At 38.2% G+C, this 20967-nt stretch overlaps 1 protein-coding gene across 17 annotated transcripts in view; it reads left to right on the top strand.

Moving 5' to 3' along the window:
- Positions 1–20967, top strand: part of RTTN (rotatin) — a 151590-nt gene that overhangs the window by 75230 nt on the left and 55393 nt on the right. For 14 of the 17 annotated variants that reach the window (XM_037892906.2, XM_043539931.1, XM_043539929.1 and 11 more), the window contains 5 exons: positions 2916–3044; positions 4547–4654; positions 8514–8672; positions 12605–12676; positions 20239–20431. In XM_037892906.2, coding sequence (XP_037748834.1) covers positions 2916–3044; positions 4547–4654; positions 8514–8672; positions 12605–12676; positions 20239–20431 — 661 coding nt within the window. The remainder of the gene's footprint in view (positions 1–2915; positions 3045–4546; positions 4655–8513; positions 8673–12604; positions 12677–20238; positions 20432–20967) is intronic. The other 3 variants (XM_043539932.1, XM_037892909.2, XM_037892907.2) reach the window with 2 other exon arrangements.

Genomic DNA, 20967 nt, shown 5'->3' with positions numbered 1-20967 from the left:
CCAGACCAGGTCGGTGGGGGACAACAACTGCCCACTCCTCATAACAGCTGACTGAAGAAAGGGGTGTAGTTATACCCAAGGCAGTTCTGGCAAAGCCGTCTTGAGCCTGGACAAGGCTAGCAGCACCCACAGTTCCACCTATGGAAGTGGTTAAAGTACCAGACTTCATTGTTACCTACTGTGGGCATTATGCTAGTCATGGCTCTTCTCAGGGGTCTGGGAAGGCATTTTCTCTCACCACCAGATTGGCTGAAGTCAGGTGGATTTTTATCCTCCCCTCAATGGGTTAGGGCCTGTTAGGGTATGAAAGGAGGATTAGGCCATTATGGGTTAATGTCTCAACTCGTTATGTAAGCTTGTGGCAAAATGTCCAGTGCAGGTACACCGTATGGAATGGGTACGATGATCAGGTAAAATTGATTGGCAAAGGATTTAAAGGAAGAATCCTTTAAAGCAGCAGAGAAAGGGGATTCGGGGTTCTTATGACTAATATAGTGGGGAGTTAGTCCCTCCCTTATAGTTCCCTTAACCACCATACAAGGAGTGGGTAATGGGGTTGAAGTAGTGAGGTCAGTGGGATCTGGATTGGAGAGGGGGAAGGCTGATAGCAGCCCCCAGAATATATGGAAACACACATGGAATTACCTACACTGTACAGTCTTATCTGGTGTGTAATCCCAGATATTTAATTAAATTAAAACCACATGCAATGCCTCCTACTCTTCTTCTGGCATAGCCAGTCAGTGGGGAGAGGTTTTTTCTTCCTATTTTTTTATCTCCAATATGGCAAAAAATAAACTGAAGACTAAACTGTGGAATGTAAATGTTCTGGGTGGACACTAAAACCAATCTGTAGTGACAAGTATTAGTCTAAATTAAAAACAAATCAATCCAATTTGTGTTGCTTTGTGCTTATGTTCTCTCATTTTTGTACCTGTTAGTTTCAGACAAGAGTATCACTAAATTATAGGAGGTAAATAAGGCTAGTACTTTTTCAAAATCAGAATGTCCTTTGTGTGTTGGACTGAGTTTTATAATTAAGAAATACCAAAGAGAAAAATCCACAGGACATCTGCCTAGTGACAAAAGTCCTTTAGAGCTGCAAAAAAAGAAAACCTTGGTAGGTAGGTAAGATAGCGGTAAACTAGGGAAAGCATAGTGGGCTAAAGGAATAATTTCATTGTTTGTAAGCCCCAAACCTTCATTTTCTGGTTCCTTCATTTGTTGTCAAAGTCTATGGAATTATTCTCCCCCCTGCACTCCCCAAAAAACTTATCTGTCTTCTAAAATAAAATATTACAAATAATTTAGTACTCTTAAGTAATCTTATAGTGATGTAGAGTAGCTGCAAAGTGGAGGAAAACAGTTTGTCTAGATTTTAACTTTGGTCTTCCAACAGGTTATCATGAAGAGTGAAAAAAGAGATACATCAGAGGTTATTCTTTAAGATTCAAATTTTAAACATTGTTGACAGCTTTGCTAGCTCTGTGAAAAGACTATTCTGATAGAAACATTTTACTTTTAATCTAATTGTCAGCTTCTGAAATAACTGAAGACAGTCAACGAATGTCTGGAAGTCCTGCAAAGAACTGATTACTATAATCAAGTTGTGATGAGACAAAAACATACAGTTCAACAGCTGATTTAGCAATTTGGCAAGTTCCTAAAGTGGAAGTGAAATATTTGGATCCACTTGATTGATGAAAGCTTCCGATGGGAGTGTAGAATCAAAAATGGGACCAAGATTATAGATGGTGTCATGTAATAGAAAGTGGTCAGATTAACAGCTAGGATGAAGGCAACAGGGAACCAATTTCTAACATTTAGGTCCTGTCTGCAGTAAGTTTCATGCAATTTCAAGTGAACCAGATATAAGAGATAACTTAACACTGAGTTGGTTTAGGGTTTTTATGGAAGGGGGATGGTCTGAAGGACAGGCAAATAGGCAAGTTATAATAGCAATGTTTTTGATGGAAAATGTTCTTTAGGTGTAATTCTTACACCTAATGGTTACATCAATTTTGTGATCATATCACTGTTTAGCAGGTTTTGATGTTTGATGTTTAAAATTAAAATTCCTATTTATATCAGTGCAAGTCAAAATAAACTGCCCAATATAAACCCTCTTCCTGTAGTGCAAGTTTTGTACAAAGCGCCAACAACTAAACACAGAAGCTTTTTTTTACAGAAATCTTGTAATAACAAATTTACTTTTTAGCGAGAAGTAAGACATTATCCGTACCATCCCCTTTTTTTGAGAACCCAGACAACCATAAATAATTTCTTCATAATATTGGAAGGCTTGCTATCCAAGGGACAATTATAAAGAGCTACAAAATATTTTAATTGACGGTCATAACTGTAAAGTATGTGTGTCTTTATCAGCCATGCAAAAGAAGCTTTATTTTTAAGTTATCCAAAGGGAGTGTTTTAATACAAAATAGTAACTTGGGACATAGGGTTTGCGGCAAGCTGGATATGTGAATTAGTCAAGGCTAAAAATCGAACATGTTTAGCTAAACAATACATTGTAATCCCAGGCATACTAATACAAGACTCAGAACAAAAACACCTGATCATGAATAACTGTGTGTATCACAACCACATAAAAGATCCATTAGGTCCCGGGCCCCTAGTCAAATGAAGGACATTGCAGACCTGAGTGAGAGCCAAGAGAAGAGAAGGACATTGAACACTGGGGTACAGCCATAACACAAACAAACATCTGACCAAGTAGCTTATAGAAATGTAAGATATTCCTAAAATTGCAGGTAAAGGCTGCTATTTACACTTAGTCATGATTTAAATTAACTGAAATCTGAAGGACTGTTTGTATTTATCTATGTATTCCTCATAGTTAAGCCACCATGAAATTATATTGCTTTATTTTATTTTTATTTTTTATTTTATTACAGGTCATCTCATCTTTTTATGTTGAATGGGGAGGAAATGCTATGTCCTTCATGGGCAAAGGCGTCACAAAGAGCACAGTGCTTTGCTTGCTTCACTTGTCGCATGAAATGATGGCTCAAGCCAAAAATATGGTGAGAGCTGCCCTTAGTTTGTCATCTGTGTGATTAAAGCATTGACACGTTGTTACTGACAGAGTTCAAACATACAGTCTATTTTTGCTTGACTTTAGAGAGCAGAAAATTGAATTTTAACTGATGTTTTCCTTGGAAATGTGATGCTTTAAATTACTGAATTTGAACTCTAGGGAATGCTAATATCACTATTTTAAGTGTACCACATATACTAGCTAAGGTCCAATTCTGCTAACCTTACTGAGCAGTATCACCCTGCAAGTAGTCCTTCTGATTTAAGAGGAAGTACTTGCAGAATGAGGTACTACTCAAAGGCAAGGATGGTAAATCAGGACTAAAAGTATGGTATTTACTTCTAAAATATTTTTGTAATAAGTATAGTGTCTTCAAAATTATTTTAAGTGAGGTTACTTCTGGTACTTGGAAACGATACGGTTGAAAAAAAAAAAACCCTTGATTTGCCCAACAGTTCTGGAAATAAAGGTTCTTTTAATAGAATGCTGCACAATATTAGAACTTTCTTATGGTAGTGTTGATGTACAAGATGCTGATTCAAGTCCTGAAACATGTTCTTAATGTTAAATGTGTGAGTGAGTCCTATTAAATTTAAGACTGTGCTTAAGCTTTGTGCTATATCAGAGCCTAAATAAACACATTGAGGTTCTGGACTCTTCTATTAAATATCTTACATCTTTGTGCAGATGTAGATAAGCATCTAAGCAATTTTATAGATTATGTGAAAAATTAAACTGGCTAAAAATTCCTACTAATGAGTATGGTTTCATTTTCTTTAATTAAATCCTCATAATGTAACGTCCAAATGTGCTTGTGACCATATTCTGCAAATTTCAGTTTTTTAGGGTTAAGAGTAAGGTGGAAGTCATGGTCCTGAGCTTAAACTGGCTAAAAACAATGCCAGACTTTTACTATAATTCATTTTGGGAGACTAAAATTGAGTATAGGAATGCTCTCTGTTAAGACTGAAAAATATTTAGTTCACACTGGGTGCAGATAGCAGATGTCTTTAATTCTGGTACTCATATTGCATTGTATTTTACTCTGGAAATAGCCCCAATAAAATCAAGGGGGCTCTGGTGAAGTAAAGTACTACACAGTTCAAGGATAGTAAAGTTAGTGTCTTGGATAGCACTTCTCTCTTGTGCAGCTAATCGACAGAATTAAGCTGTGACCCTTTCCTCTTAGCTCAGCGTTTATTTTTCTTTGTTAGTTTAGAAACCATTATACCATATTAAGACAATAGTCTTGTCTTACAGACAAGTACATTTTTAATTTTAATTCCGTTTATAATGCAAAAAGTGTTTTATACTATACAGTAATATTGTTAAGCTTTATAGTTTGCCTCCAGAATCTTTGCCATACAATACTTGTGCTTTGTACTGAAATAAAGGGGAAAAAAATTAGCTTATATAGTTGGAGGGCAGAGTTAATTTGAACAGTTACTGTCTGAAACCAATCCTTTTCATTTTTTTTTTTCTGATCAGGACTGGGTGTCTCTCTGGTTCTTGCCTTACGATAAAAGTGAAGAGCAAGTTCCTTCTCGGCTTGGTCTGGCATGGCTAGTTCCGTTATGGGTAGATAGAGATCCTGAGGTTAGTGTACTCTGGCATAAAACTGTTGCTCCAAGTTTAAGAAATAAATGTATTACAAATCTAAAAACTATGTTTAATATTGAGACTTAACTAACTTGTCATAATTTTAAATGTGTGTTTTTAAAAAAGTATTCTAAAGAATAATTGCTGTTAGAATGTTTCTGTCAAAGCATCTTAAAACAAATCCCTATCCTCTAAAAAAAATTAATCGTGTGATTAATTGTGCTGTTAAACAATAATAGAATACCATTTATTTAGATATTTTTGGATGTTTTCTACATTTTCAAATTGATTTCAGTTACAACACATAATACAAAGTGTACAGTGCTCACTTTATATTTATTTTTGATTACAAATATTTGCACTATAAAAAACAAAAGAAATAGTATATTTCAATTCACCTAATACAAGTACTATAGTGCAATTTCTTTATAATGAAAGTTGAACTTACAAATGTAGAATTATGTACAAAAAATAACTGCATTCAGAAATAAAACAATGTAAAACTTTAAAACCTACAAGTCCACTCAGTCCTACTTCAGCTAATCGCTCAGACAAACAAGATTGGTTACACTTTGCAGGAGATAATGTTGCCCATGTCTTGTTTACAATGTCACCTGCAAGTGAGAACAGGATTCGCATGGCACTGTTGTAGCCGGCATTGCGAGATATTTAGGTGCCAGATGCACTAAAGATTCATATGTCCCTTCATGCTTCAACCACCTTTCCAAAAGACATGTCCATGCTGATAACGGGTTCTGCACGATAACGATCCAAAGCAGAGCAGACCGACGCATGTTTATTTTCATCATCTGAGTCAGATGCCACCAGCAGAAGGTTGACTTTCTTTTTTTGGTAGTTCGGGTTCTGTAGTTTCCGCATTGGAGTGTTGCTCTTTTTAAGACTTCTGAAAGCATTCTGCACATCTCGTCCCTCTCAGATTTTGGAAGGCACTTCAGATTCTTAAACCTTGGGTCGAGTGCTGTTAGAAATCTCACATTGGTACCTTCTTTGTGTTTTGTCAAATCAGCTGTGACACTGTTCTTAAAACGAACATGTGCTGGATCATCATCCGAGACTGCTATAACACGAAATATATGGCAGAATGCAGGTAAAACAGAACAGTACGCATACTGTTCTCCCCCAAGGAGTTCAGTCACAAATTTAATTAATTCATTATTTTTTTATGAGCGTCATCAGCATGGAAGCATGTCCTCTGGAATGGTGGCCGAAGCATGAAGGGGCATACGAATGTTTAGCATATCTGGACTGAGAGGTCAGATATGGAGTGAAAAGTGTTTTCCCCAGGTGATATTTTTTTTGTCTTTTATCCTTTTTCTGTGAGAGTGCATTCAAGAGCGTAGTGATTGTCTTGTTTCACCCAAATAGGTGTTTTTGGGGCAGTTAGTGCACTGGATGAGGTACACCATATGTCGTCATGATAGGTATGTGTAGGACTCATGGATCTCGAAAGGTGTGTTGGGGGGTGGTTATTGATCACTGTAGCATGGGAGATGATATGTTTGCAGGTTTTGCATCTGTTTTTATGGCAGGGTCTGATGCCACCTTGAATTGGTGAGTCCTGATCTGTGGGGTGCTTGCTTCTGATGTTGAGTATGGAGCGATTGTTTGAAGGCCAGAAGAGAGGGTTGGGAAAGATTTCTTTCAGAATGTGGTATCCAGAGAGTATGGGTTGTAATTGTTTAATGATAACCCATATGGGCTTCAGGGTTGGGTGGTAGGTAACAACTAGGGATGTTCAGTCAGAAGTTTTTGGTTTGTTTCTTTTTGTTTTTCCTGTGTTGAAGTGGGTTCTCTGAGTATTTGGATGGCCCATTCCATGATGGCGTCCTTGTTTAGTGAAGGCAGTTTTAAGTGTGTTAAGTTGTGTATCCTGGGTTTTCTTCTTGGAGCATATTTCCATGGTATCTGAATGCCTGACTGTAGATAACTAATTTCTTGGGGTTGTTACTAAATCTGTGAAGGTAAGAGTGGTGATCCATGAGTTTCTTGATATAGTTCCATTGTTGAAGCTGATCATGGTGTTCAGGAAGTTCATGCTGGTGTGGGACTGTTCTAGAGAGAGTTTGATGGATGAGTGGTGGTGGTTGAAGTTGTGGTGGAAATCTGTGAGGGAATTTAGGATGTCTGTCCAGATGATACAATATCATTGATGCATCTCCGATATATCATTGGTTTTGTGGTGCATTTGACCAGATAGTCTTCCTCACGGTGGCGCATTGGGAAGTCATCCTAGTTCCTGTGGCTGATTTAAAAACAAAACAGAACACCATGTTGCCTGAGGCAAACACTTCTTATAAAAATCACTCCATATCTGACCTCTTGGTCTTTGTCTTCAAAGGAAACCTGCACTACACCTTCATAAGACAAGAGTGGGAACTTAAACTGATAACTCTGCTAGACACCAAAAATGACTTAATAAATACTTGATTTATGGCTTGTTACAACAATCTGCAACTCACTGACCCTCCTTTGTCCAACTACTATAGAGGTAAAAAGAAAAGGAGTACTTGTGGTACCTTAGAGACTAACCAATTTATTTGAGCATAAGCTTTCGTGAGCTACAGCTCACTTCATCGGTTAGTCTCTAAGGTGCCACAAGTACTCCTTTTCTTTTTGCGAATACAGACTAACGCGGCTGTTACTCTGAATACTGTAGAGGTGTTAACTGCCCATTGAATTGTCTCTTACAATGTGAGTTAACTCCTTATCGGTTCCACCCTTGTATTTAGCTTTGTCATTAATTACCTTCCCCAGATCTGAAGAAGAGCTCGGCATAAGCTTGTCTCTTTCATCAATAGAAGTTGGTCCAATAAAAGATGTTATCTCAGCCACCTTGTCTCTACTAAAAAAAAGTTCCTATTAACATGACTTGCACAAAAATTTAAAGCAAATATGCTCAGATCCAAACTATCAAGAACGTTTTATTTAAAACTGATTATCTGGAACTTTACATATACAATTCCAGAACAGGCTTACTCTGAAAAGTAACTAGATAATGCCATCTCCTTACTCATCATGTCTGCTTTCTATCTGTATTCAGTCCTATTGCCTTATTTTAGCAACTGTCTTTGGTTTGATCTTTAGTGGCAGTTAGATGACACTATGATGGTGGACACCAGAGATGAATCTAAATAGAAAATGTTAGGCTTGTTGCCTTTTTTTTTCACAAAACGTTATGACCACATTGACGAGAGGACTATCTGAGGGGGTATTTTGTATTTTACAGTTTGGGTAACAAGGTGTTCATGAACAACTCACTCTCCATCTTTAGTCAGGGATACAGTCATAGTAAACTACTTACAAAACAGTGTATAAACAGCTTTAATCAGCCAGGTTTCAAGTCTAGTTTAAATACTGGTGCCATTTACAATTAAAAAAGAATAGTCAGGTGTTGTTCTTTCATATGACATATTTACAGATGTTTGTAGGCTTCAGATAAGGCATCTGCATCCATTTTCCTGCTGAGCAGTTAATATTTATACTTGTTAATGAAAATATATATACAGAAAAATGCTCCTTTTATATAGTGTTACAAAAATAGAGGTGTGCACAGCCCTGAGACCACTTAAAGATGTTCACATATGTTTTCAGCTTTGTAGGCATGCCTGATCTGTTCGTTAGGTGGAGAGAATTATCTCATCCAAATACTGAAAGCTATGTTGTCGGTCTTTTATATGTTCTTGTGTGATAATACAAGTAATTCATTAGTAGCTGTTCAAGAGAATTTAGAGATAATGAAGACTGCATGCTTCATTATAAAGGTTTAAGAATGAATTATGAAATATTAACATTTCATACAATGAAATACAGATTCTTTCTTGCTAAAATGTTCCAGGTAAGGTTCACCTCCCTTGGAATCGGATCAGCTCTTACATCTCTTGAATTAGGGTGCATTGCTTTAGCAGAGAGCTGTCAGAACATTTCAGGAGGGTTATGGGGAACAGTGATAAACATTCTTCTGGACCAATCAGAATGTAGCATGGTACGCAGAGAGGTATGTCTTTGTTTGTCCTCCTATTGTCCATGAATACACATTTCTCTTATGAATGTATCTTCAAGGGAAAAAGTAGTACAAGATGCTTCCTTTGTAAGCTGTTACTGAGAGGAAAGCTTCCAAGACTTTCTCAGGTGGCACAACATTCCTGCTGCCTTGTAAGTTAAATGCTACCTAATGAAATACATCTTTTTCTTGTCTTGTCTTAGCATTCGCTTGAAAAGCGCCAGAGACATGACTACTAATGTAAAGCAGAAGTAATTTGTTTCAGTGATATGCTAGTCTCAGTGGGGTCATAAAAATAATGAGTTGCACACAAAGATACTGTCTGCTGTTACTTTATTTAACCTTATAAGAATAATCTCTAGCCATTCTTGCTATACATTTTTAAAGCATCTTGAATTCTAGACTGCAAATGGTTTTAAGTTCATTTTGATATGGTATATAATGCAGGGGCTTTTCTTGTCTGCTTTTCTCCATGTTAAAAGAAATTAACGGTTTGTCATCCAGTAGCTGCTTACTTAATTTAAATAGTTTAAAAAAGCACTCTAGAGGTCTGTCTTTTCACATGTTATTCAATGGGTGGTTTGTAAGCAACAAAAACTGCAAGGTGATGACTAGTAGCTTGTCTATTGCTAGCTAAGAACACCATGATACTCAAATATAAAGCAAACTTGTGTACACTTTCAAAACCAGTGTATGCTGCTGGTCTCTGTTGCAACTTCTGTTAAATTCTGGAATATGCTCAAATTTTATTTATACGTTGACAGTTTAAGGTTGATGCACAATTCATGAATAAGCATCAGAGGTATATTTTTGTCCAGCGTAGCAGGTATATATAATACAATAAGCGTCTCACCTTAAATAGAAAATTCTTATTTCTTGTTTGTTGATAAACCCATTCCCAGGATACCTCTCATGGACTGGGAGGAAGCCTTGTGAACAGTTCAGCGATTGAGCTGTAGGATGATGAAATCCCAGAAGTGTAGGTCTGGGGGGACGTTTAGAGGTCATCAAGTCCAGCCTTCGGTGCTGAGGCAGGATCAAGTAAAACCTAGTGCGTTCCTAGAGAGGTATTTGTCCAACCTGTTCTTAAAAAATCCATTGATGAGGATTCCACAACCTCCCTTGGAAGCCTGTTCCAGGACTTAACTTTCTAACTATAAGGGTAGTTTTCCCTAATATCTAACCTAAATCTCCCTTGCTGCAGGGTTAAGCCCATTATTTCTTGTCCTACCTTTTAGTGGATATGGAGAACAATTGATCACCATCCTCTTTATAACAGCCTCTAACATATTTGAAGACTGTTATAAGGTTCTTGCCTCCCCCTTCAGTCTTCTTTTCTCAAGCCTAAGCATGCCTAGTTTCTCAACTTTCCTCATAGGCCATGTTTTCTAAACCTCTTATATTTTTTTGTTGCTCTCCCATAGAATCTATCTCCAAATTCTCCACATCGTTTTTAAAGTGTAGAGCCCCAAACTGGACATAGTACTCCAGCTGAGGCCTTTCCAGCGCTAAGTAGAGAGGACAGTTACCTCCCGGATATTATGCACAACACGGCTGTTAATGTACTCCAGAATAATATTAGCCTCTTTCACTTCTGTGTCACATTGTTGGCTGATATTCAGTTTGTGATTTGTTATAACAGGTCTTTTTCTGCAGTATTACCACCTAAGCCAGTTATTCCCCATTGTATAGTTGGGAATTGGGTTTTCCCTTCCTAAGTGTAGTAATTTGGCACTTGTCTTTATTGAGTTTCACCTTGTTGATTTCACATCAATTCTCTAATTTGTCAAGGTCATTTTGAATTCTTATCCTATCCTCAAAAGTGCGTGCAACCCCTCTGAGCTTGGTGTCATCCACAAATTTGATAAGCCACTCCATTATCCATTCATTAGTGAAAATATTGAATAGTACTAGACCCAATACTAACCCCTGTGGAACACCACTAGATACGCCCTCCGTTTGGTAGTGAGTCATTGATAACTACTCTGAGTGTAGTCTGTCAACCAATTTTGCGCCCATCTTATAATCATTTCACCTTGATAGTATTTCCCTGATTTGCTCATGAAAATATCATGTGGGACTGTGTCAAAAGCCTTACTAAAATCAAGATGTATCAGGTCTACTGGTTCCCCTTATTCCTTAAGCCTGTAACCCTGTCAAAGAAAGAAATTAGGTTGGTTTGCCATGATTTCTTCTTTACAAATCCATGCTGGCTATTCCTTGTAACCCTACTGTCCGCATGGTCCTTACAAATTGATAGTTGAATATTTTGTTCCAGTTTCTTTGCAGGTATAAAAATTAGACTGACTGGTTTATAGTGTCCTGGTTGTCTTTGTTCCCCTTTTTGAAGATAGGTGCTATGTTTGTCCTTCTCCAGTCCTCTTGAACCTCACTGACCTCCATGACTTCTCAAAAATAAATTACTAATGGTTCTAAAATTGCTTAAATACCCTAGGATGAATTTCATCAGGACTTGCTGACTTGATTACATCTAACTTACCTAAACATACTTTCACCTGTTCTTTCCCTATTTTTGCTTGTGTTCCTTTTCCCTTGTTGTTAATATTAATTGTGTTGAGTATCTGGTCAGCATTAACTTCTTTAGTGAAGGCTGAAGCAATATAGGCATTAAGAAATTCAGCCTTCTTGAAATGAATCTATAGGTTTGTTCTGATATCTCAGCTCAGAGCTAGACACACTCATCCAAACGGGGCTGAATCTGTGAACCATTTATGAATTTAATGTAACACACTTCTCAATTTAAAATGAAATAGTAATTTTCCTTCTCTGTTTTCCCTGTAGCCATAATAAAGCTTTGAACTGCATGAGTCACCTTCTATTGAAAAATAGAGCTAGGAATGTTCAGCCAATCGTTTATATCTTTTAGTTGTGTTGAAAGAGTTTAAAATAACATCTGTAAATGTCTTTTCAGTTTGCTTCAGTGACCACAGTGCAACCAAGATGTAGTTAGATTCAAGCTTTATAACTAAGTTTTAAGACCTTAAAAAACACTTCAGCCAAACATTTACTTAACAAATTACCTATTCCAAATAAAACCACTTGTGAGCATTGCTGCACAAAAAAAGCTTTCAAGGAGTTTAAACCTCTCATATTGTAAAACTTAATGCTCACATCATCATAGAGCTGTTGGGATCATCTTTTATTGTATTTTCTAAAATGATTCAATGACACTAGATAGAATTATTTCACATTTTATCATTGAACACATTGTTTAAAATATGCCCTAGATATTTAAAGGGGAAAACTTAAGTGGCATTGGCACTGTGTTGTTTGTGTGGCAGCATGTGTTTGGTGCTGCACAAAAAAAGAAAGACACTGTCCTGCACCAGTGATCTTACAATATAAACAAAAATAGTCAAGCACATAAATGCATTGAGGGTCATTGTTGAAGGACTTCGCTGAAGTGCAGTGTCTTAAAAAGAGTCAACTTGAAATCTACTCATTCTTTTTTAAGTTTAAAGTAGTTTGTTTCTACACCTGCCCCAGACTTCCTCTGCCTTTTTTGATGTGTTTACAATCTCATTTCCCTGTTCTTTTAAAATATTTTTCTCTTTACTGCTGCTCTGTAAAATCTACACAAACCTTATATTGGGAAAACAGTTAAACTACTGTACAAAATGCTTTTAGTTTCCCAAAGTAAAGATTTTTTTTTTCCTCTAATGTCTTTGTTTGAGTAGTTTTAGGTGTTTGTGATTTTTAAGGTGACTGTGTGCCTTTTAAACTTTCTAGAAGCTTGAAATTTGAAACAGCCTCAGTAATATTTAAGGCAGCGGGGTGACTTGCTGATTAACATATCAGTTTGACCTATGCTTTTGCTTTTAGAGTGCTGTTGGATCTGGTTACTTTGCTTTGTTTAGCTGCTGCAGCAAGATGGCAGTATCGATGCTTTCATTTCTTTTTTTTAGGCTGCTTTTATTCTTCAGAACCTTCTTGTAATCCCAATGCCAACTGAAGAAGTGAAAGATTGTGCTTGGCAGGTGAGTGACTACATTTTAGTAAGAAAAGTCCATGTGGTAGAAGTAGATTAATTGAAATTAAAATAATTTTGCATCCTCAGATATTTATTGCATATAAGTATAAGTGAAAGAAATCATTCTGTGTAGCTGTCAGAACTGATTCAGGTATTTTTCAAGAGAAAAATATGAATATTCATATTCTTTTCATGTTTTCAGTTAGAGTTGGAGAGAAAAAATATCTTTTTGTTTAACTATATGGAATGCAATATACAAAGTGTAGCTGATAGTGATATTACGTAACATGAGTAATTCAGATTCCTTGAGACATATTAGTAATTTGTTTTGGCCAAATTCAGAATGTGATATTACTTAGGTAGGGGGGAAAAGACCCCTTTGGGCATATATTTTAATACATTATAAAACATCTTAAAAGTATCAGTAGGTGGAAACAAAGTCGTCATTTTTACCCCCCCCCCAAAAAAAAAAAAAAAAAAAAAAGGGGTGGGGATCATGCTGTGTAAATAACCTTGGTCGCTCTTTTAAAATTTCAAGCGCCTCTGTATATTCCAGCTTGTGGGATATGGTACGCCTGGTGTTGAGATGTGGAACTGCCTTGAAAAGCCATGCTCATTAGTGGGTGCATGAGAGGCCTTGCATGAGGGTGATGTCCTTTCCCTTCTCTGTTGAGGGACTGCACCCTTCAACCACCTCAGTTCTTCGCCATCATCAAAGAGAGTGAGCAGATCTCACCTTTGTGTTCTTAGACTAGACCTTCTCTTATCCTAGGGTAAGATTTTCTTGTAAACATTTAGAGTGGCACAATGTAGGGTTCTTCCCTTGTCCCAGGGGTCTTTAGCCCCTTAACAGGACCATTTTGAGCCCAGAACCACATAAGGACTTCAAGAGGTACATTTCCTACCTGGTGGTCATATCAAAAAGAGACACTCACATTCAGTGCCTTCTGTGGCTGGGTGAGACCTACTTGGAAAGTCAGTATGCAGTTTATATGCCTTTACTTGCTGTGCCATAAGAGAGAGAGATGCTTGAGGCTTCAGTCCCATCTAGTTCTCAATGTATATATCCTGGTACTCTGATGGGCTCATTGAGAGTGCAGAGACCAGCCTCCGTGCCAGCGTCTTGTTACGTACGACCCAAGATACACTTTCCACTTTGGCTTCAGTGCTGCATTCTGTTACTGTCTTGAAACCAGAATCTCTTTGGCCTTATATTTAGAGCAAAGCCCTTACCCAACACCACTGGTGCTGGCTAAATCTAAAGCAGAATCAAAGAACAAACCCTCATTGCCTATTAAGTTCTCAGTAGCCTTGGTGATACTGGAGAAGTGCCCATCTGAGCACCTACTCCTTATTTTGAACCATTGAACCTGTGTAGCACTGACTCCTCTGTTGTAGCACCACAAGCCTGCTCAGGACCCATTTGGATAAAAAGGAGAAGAGGACGCATATGGCCCCACAAGAGAGGCAAAAACAGAACACAAAAGAGGAAGTGCCATTTTTCTCCTCTTCTGTACTCTGACCAACAAGTGATTTGAAGACATAGACAGCAGTGCTGTTGCCTCTTCTCCACACTCCTCCAGATCCAGATGTCATGACACCAATTTAACTTGGACCTCTCAAAAGTTTAGATTCTGCTAACACCTTTGATTTCTCTGTTTTGAGAATCCCCTGACTCAAACACAAGACACCAAACCTCTTCCTTTGCCTCAAATCCACACATCATCATACGGAGGCCCTCTTCAATTACTCATGTAGCCATATGTGCAGCACTTGTCTTTTGGAAGTTGCAAGAAAACATCAGCACTGGTGCTAATAGCTGGTACACTCTGTTGGTACCAATGCCCTCATCAGCACCTGTCTCTCATTCTGCATAACCATAGCCTTCCTTGTCTGCACCAGTCCACCAGATCTGCAGGAAATTCTGCCTATATCTCAGGAATGGAATTGAAACTCTATCAGAGGGACCCTGCAAGACTCCTTTTTTTGAGGCACATTCAGATGGCACCTCACAAGAGGATCAACAAGGATTGAGGAGAACGTTCCTATCTCTTATCTGTGGAGGCCAGAATACTATCATTGTAGTTTCAGAGTAACAGCCGTGTTAGTCTGTATTCGTAAAAAGAAAAGGAGTACTTGTGGCACCTTAGAGACTAACCAGTTTATTTGAGCATGAGCTTTCGTGAGCTACAGCTCACTTCATCCGATGCATAGCATATCGTGGAAACTGCAGAAGACATTATATACACACAGAGACCATGAAACAAAACTTCCTCCCACCTCACTCCCCCGCTGGCAACAGCTTATCTAAAGTGATCCTCAAGTAGAGCCATTTCCAGCACAAATCCAGGTTTTCTCACCCTTCTCCCCCCCCCCCCCCCCACACACACACATACAAACTCACTCTCCTGCTGGCAACAGCCCATCCCCCTTTGAAACCCCTTTTTATAATGCGCATGATAATCAAGGTGGGTCACCTCCAGCACTAATCCAGGTTTTCTCACCACCCCCCCCCCCCTTTTTTTTTTTTTTTTTTTTTCCCCAAAAACCACACACACAAACTCATTCTCCTGCTGGCAACAGCTCATCTTACAATGTGCACAGCAATAATCCAAGTTTAACCAGAACGTCTTGGGGGGGGGTTTGCAGGAAAAAAACAAGGGGAGACAGGCTACCTTGCATAATGACTTAGCCACTCCCAGTCTCTATTCAAGCCCAAATTAATAGTATCCAATTTGCAAATGAATTCCAATTCAGCAGTTTCTCGCTGGAGTCTAGATTTGAAGTTTTTTTGCTTTAAGATTGCGACCCTCATGTCTGTGATTGCATGACCAGAGAGATTGAAGTGTTCTCCGACTGGTTTATGAATGTTATAATTCTTGACATCTGATTTGTGTCCATTTATTCTTTTACGTAGAGACTGTCCAGTTTGACCAATGTACATGGCAGAGGGGCATTGCTGGCACATGATGGCATATATCACACTGGTGGATGTGCAGGTGAACGAGCCTCTGATAGTGTGGCTGATGTTGTTAGGCCCTGTGATGGTGTCCCCTGAATAGATATGTGGGCACAGTTGGCAACGGGCTTTGTTGCAAGGATAGGTTCCTGGGCTAGTGGTTCTGTTGTGTGGTATGTGGTTGTTGGTGAGTATTCGCTTCAGGTTGGGGGGCTGTGTAGGCAAGGACTGGCCTTTCTCCCAAGATTTGTGAGAGTGTTGGGTCATCCTTCAGGATAGGTTGTAGATCCTTAATAATGCGCTGGAGAGGTTTTAGTTGGGGGCTGAAGGTGACGGCTAGTGGCGTTAACAGAACGCCACTAGCCGTCACCTTCAGCCCCCAACTAAAACCCCTCCAATGCATTATTAAGGATCTACAACCTATCCTGAAGGATGACCCAACACTCTCACAAATCTTGGGAGAAAGGCCAGTCCTTGCCTACAGACAGCCCCCCAACCTGAAGCGAATACTCACCAACAACCACATACCACACAACAGAACCACTAGCCCAGGAACCTATCCTTGCAACAAAGCCCGTTGCCAACTGTGCCCACATATCTATTCAGGGGACACCATCACAGGGCCTAACAACATCAGCCACACTATCAGAGGCTCGTTCATCTGCACATCCACCAGTGTGATATATGCCATCATGTGCCAGCAATGCCCCTCTGCCATGTACATTGGTCAAACTGGACAGTCTCTACGTAAAAGAATAAATGGACACAAATCAGATGTCAAGAATTATAACATTCATAAACCAGTCGGAGAACACTTCAATCTCTCTGGTCACGCAATCACAGACATGAGGGTCGCTATCTTAAAGCAAAAAAACTTCAAATCCAGACTCCAGCGAGAAACTGCTGAATTGGAATTCATTTGCAAATTGGATACTATTAATTTGGGCTTGAATAGAGACTGGGAGTGGCTAAGTCATTATGCAAGGTAGCCTGTCTCCCCTTGTTTTTTTCCTGCAAACCCCCCCCCAAGACGTTCTGGTTAAACTTGGATTATTGCTGTGCACATTGTAAGATGAGCTGTTGCCAGCAGGAGAATGAGTTTGTGTGTGTGGTTTTTGGGGGGGGGGGGGGGAAAGGGGGGGGGTGTGGGGGGGTGGTGAGAAAACCTGGATTAGTGCTGGAGGTGACCCACCTTGATTATCATGCGCATTATAAAAAGGGGTTTCAAAGGGGGATGGGCTGTTGCCAGCAGGAGAGTGAGTTTGTATGTGTGTGTGTGTGGGGGGGGGAAGGGTGAGAAAACCTGGATTTGTGCTGGAAATGGCTCTACTTGAGGATCACTTTAGATAAGCTGTTGCCAGCGGGGGAGTGAGGTGGGAGGAAGTTTTGTTTCATGGTCTCTGTGTGTATATAATGTCTTCTGCAGTTTCCACGATATGCTATGCATCGGATGAAGTGAGCTGTAGCTCACGAAAGCTCATGCTCAAATAAACTGGTTAGTCTCTAAGGTGCCACAAGTACTCCTTTTCTTTTTATCATTGTAGTGTATCCAAAACCAAATCCACTTCATTTCATTACAGCTTTTAGGGGATGAGAACATGAAGGTAGACCCTCAAATCTGGCCCGTTTTAGTCTTTGTACATGACGGTTAAATTTAGCTGATGTACTTTTAGGCCTGGTCTACACTAAAAAGTTAGTTGACCAAGCTACATCACTCAGGGTTGTGAAAAAAATCGACATTCCTGAGGAACATAATTAAGCTGATCTAACCCCCAGTGTAGGCAGATCTAGCTTGATGGAAGAATTCTTCTATCTACCTAGTTACCTCCTCTTGAGGAGGTGGATTACCTATGCCAGTGGAAGAACCCCTCCCATTGGCATAGGTAGCGTCTACATTGAAGAGCTACCATGGTACAGCTGCAGCATTTCAAGTGTAGACAAGCCCTTAGAGAGTTGAGAATTATAATATGAAGACATTTGCAAGAGGTAGCCATTGTAACATTTTAATATTGGTTACAAAGATTTTCACAAAAACGCTTTGTCTTTTTATAAAAGAAGTTTCAAAGGCTTAAAAGTAAGATGTGAAAGAATCAAATCACAATATTCCAAATGAGGTGTAACGAATTTGTAACTTCTGCTAGTACTGGTTTGAGTTAAAGTAATTCTTATTAAGAAATGCAATTTAGCTGAAATGTCATTTAAGTATTCATGCTGAAAGATATTATCAAACAAGATTTCAGGGTAACTGGTTGAGTTAATACAGTAGAGAGTCAAGTCACCAATTTAAAATGTAAAATTACTACCAGGATTAAACTTTGTACTGGAAAAAAATATAGCTTCCTCCTCTCCTTGGTGTCAAGTGTAAGGTGATTTATCTGTAAACCATCTAACACAAGAACGTTCAAAAGAAAAGATGACAAAAGGAATATGGAGGGTAGTAGGGAAAAGTGTCATAGGCATGCAGTGCATTAAGATTTTTAATCCTGAGGCAAACATTTAAAAGGTTGTTAATAGAGAATGCAGCCCAGATTTTGGATGTTAATGTTTATTGCATAGTTAATGTAGTTATTTTTCTTGATGGCAGCAAGCTCTGTGTCTCCCACGTCTTTAAAATGGCATAACAAACTTTTGCCATCGGTAAAAATCAACCCATATAATTTGATGTTGTTGGATCACAACACAGTATGTTATCTCAAGGTTGTTGAAGTCAGTGCATGCTGTGAACATAATTGGTGAAAGACTTCAGTGCTTTTTAGCACACCCCTGTGGCCATGAATGGCTTGGGACAAGGTTTTTAAACTGGCATCTCTGGATATCAAAACTTGAACTCAGTGTCATCACATGCATTGTCTGCAAAATTCCCTGATTATGCAGAAGTTGTGGTTGATATAATTAATGCATAGTGCTGATAGCTCTGTGCATATGGAGTGCAACCCTGTAATTCATTGTTAACAATTTATACAAAGCAGAGAAGTGTTTTTCAAAGTAACTGTTGCATTCTTATTGTGTTTCAATTGGTGCAAAAGGCAAATGTTGATTATTTGGACTGTTATGTATTGATGCTACATTATGCACACTAAAAAGAAGAAAAGGTACTGCTGGGTTATTACTCAGAATAACTTTATAACCCAGAGTATACTTTGTCCTTCTAGTTTGTTACCCACTTGTTTTTCTTCCAGTTAAGCTTAAATTCTGCAGAAATTGGTACGTTAGGGCCTGATTTGAGTCCCATTGATGGTGACAGGAGTCTTTCCATTGACTTAAATGGGCTATGAATCAACTTCCATGCCCTTTATATACCAAATAAAGCCACCACCAATGGCAAGTTGTTTTTTCTTTCAAGGAATTTTTACAATAGTTTCTCTTAAAGCAATGTGAACTGCTATTAGGACTTCTTTTCAGAGTAAGCTTTTCTTGTAATGTGCTTTGTTTGAACGTTACTTAGTGTAAGTTCCATTGTCAAGTAATTCTTAATTATTTTTTACAGTAAGTTCAAATTAGGTCTAGTGAAATCTAGTTGAATGTTAAGTTCATTACATATCATGTTGGGGAAATATTTTTAATCTAAGAAGTCACTGTAATAGTCTTAGATTGGAAACAGTCCTGTTAAGTCTTTCTCAAAAGGTGTAACACAAGTCTTCAGATTTATTTTTTTCTAAATTCACTGCCTAAAAGTGAGTGCTTTAGAAACTTCTTGGCTTAAAATCATTCCCTGTCCCTCCTTGTAGCCTTATATTTATTTAGCTGTGTCAGATTTTCTCTTACTGTTCGGTATATTTTATTTTCTGAATAGGTTTATATTTCTTATTGGATTGGAATGAATGGATACATCTTAGTGTTTCTGTAGCTTCAATCAGTGTCTAATTTGTTCAGGATACTTATGTTTAGGGGCAGAGAAATTAAGTATATTAGAGTGCTGTGAAGGTGCAATGTCCTTTAGTGGATCTGCTGTCACCCCTGAACTCTTAATATTATTTTTATTGTTAAAAGTAAGGAACTTCCTTGGTAAAGAGAATTATGTGCATTGTAGCATATGCCCTCTCAGTGCATGGTTTAGCAGCAGCATCTATTGGCTTCTGAGCCAAGATTTCTAAGATTCCTTAAGTTATTTTAGCAACTTTAGCTTTGCTCAAAGCTGCTCCTTTTTCCCCTTTGAAATGAACTGTCAGTCGCTATCCATGAATAGAATTAAATGAGAAATTATAACAACTTTCTAGAGGCTTATTGTAAAGCTCTCTTGATGATCTATACAGGATCAAACACAGATTGAGATTCATACTTATAATTAGCCACCAGAAGTCTAGCTGTTTAACGGTTAAGTTATTATAAAACAACCAGTTTTTTTATTACTACTTGTGATTTACAAAAAAGTCCTAAAACTGCATTAATTTGTGATGAATGCTTACAAACCCATACAATGTGTGACTGAACACGTTGCCATGATACGGAACATGTTTGTTTATTTTAGTTAAATATAATTTATATGGTGAGACTTTTCTTCAGATAGACTGTATAGAAAAGTTTTGGGCTTTGTTTCCCCCACGGGGGAGTATGTTTTGTAATGTAGATTCCTGTAAAGAAATACATTTTGATTACCCTGGTTTCCTCAGGGGCCTTGTGTACATGATGAAGAGTCTGGTCTGTCTCAGGTAGGAAAACCTGCCCTTCAGGCTCTATTATATCATTGCCACTTCTATGAACATTTGAATCAGATGGTGAAGCACTGTTACCTAGGTCGATACACATTTGATTTGAATTGTTCCGTGGGAGAAAGCTGCATGGCAGAGAAAAATGGCATAAATGGTAAGTGACATTATTTATAACTTCATAATAACTTTATAATAATGTTTTTAAGCCAAATGCTCTTCTAGCTTGGAATTCACCTGTATGTGTTTTTACGGAACGTCGTGTTTATTCATTGCAACTGTCATTTTAAATTGAATGTATAATTAAAGTTGTGTGTGTTATAAAGTTAGAATTGTTGGTCTCTTAAAGATGTAAGAATGAAAATTTCAGTTCATCTACTCCAGTATCCTAGAGACAATTATGTATTTTGTGTATGTGTTCATAGAAGTTTAAATGGAAAATACGTGTTAGATCATCCAGTCCATCTTCCTGCAAAAGGTAAAGATGATGGGAAAATATTTAATTTAACTTTTAAGAGGTGTGACTTTGCAGTACAATAGCAATGAGAAAGCTCAGAGAGGCATTGAATATGTGGCCAGTTCTTAAAAGTGAAGCGGCCTTCATAGCCTCTTGAGAAGGCACAACTTGTGTGTCTTAAGGCACCTCCACAGGGACTCTTTAACAGAGTGGTGCTATTCAGACTTACTCTGATA

This window comes from Chelonia mydas, chromosome 2 (genome assembly GCF_015237465.2).
Source record: "Chelonia mydas isolate rCheMyd1 chromosome 2, rCheMyd1.pri.v2, whole genome shotgun sequence".
Lineage (NCBI taxonomy): Eukaryota > Metazoa > Chordata > Testudines > Cheloniidae > Chelonia > Chelonia mydas.
This window is presented reverse-complemented; position numbering and strand designations above follow the sequence as displayed.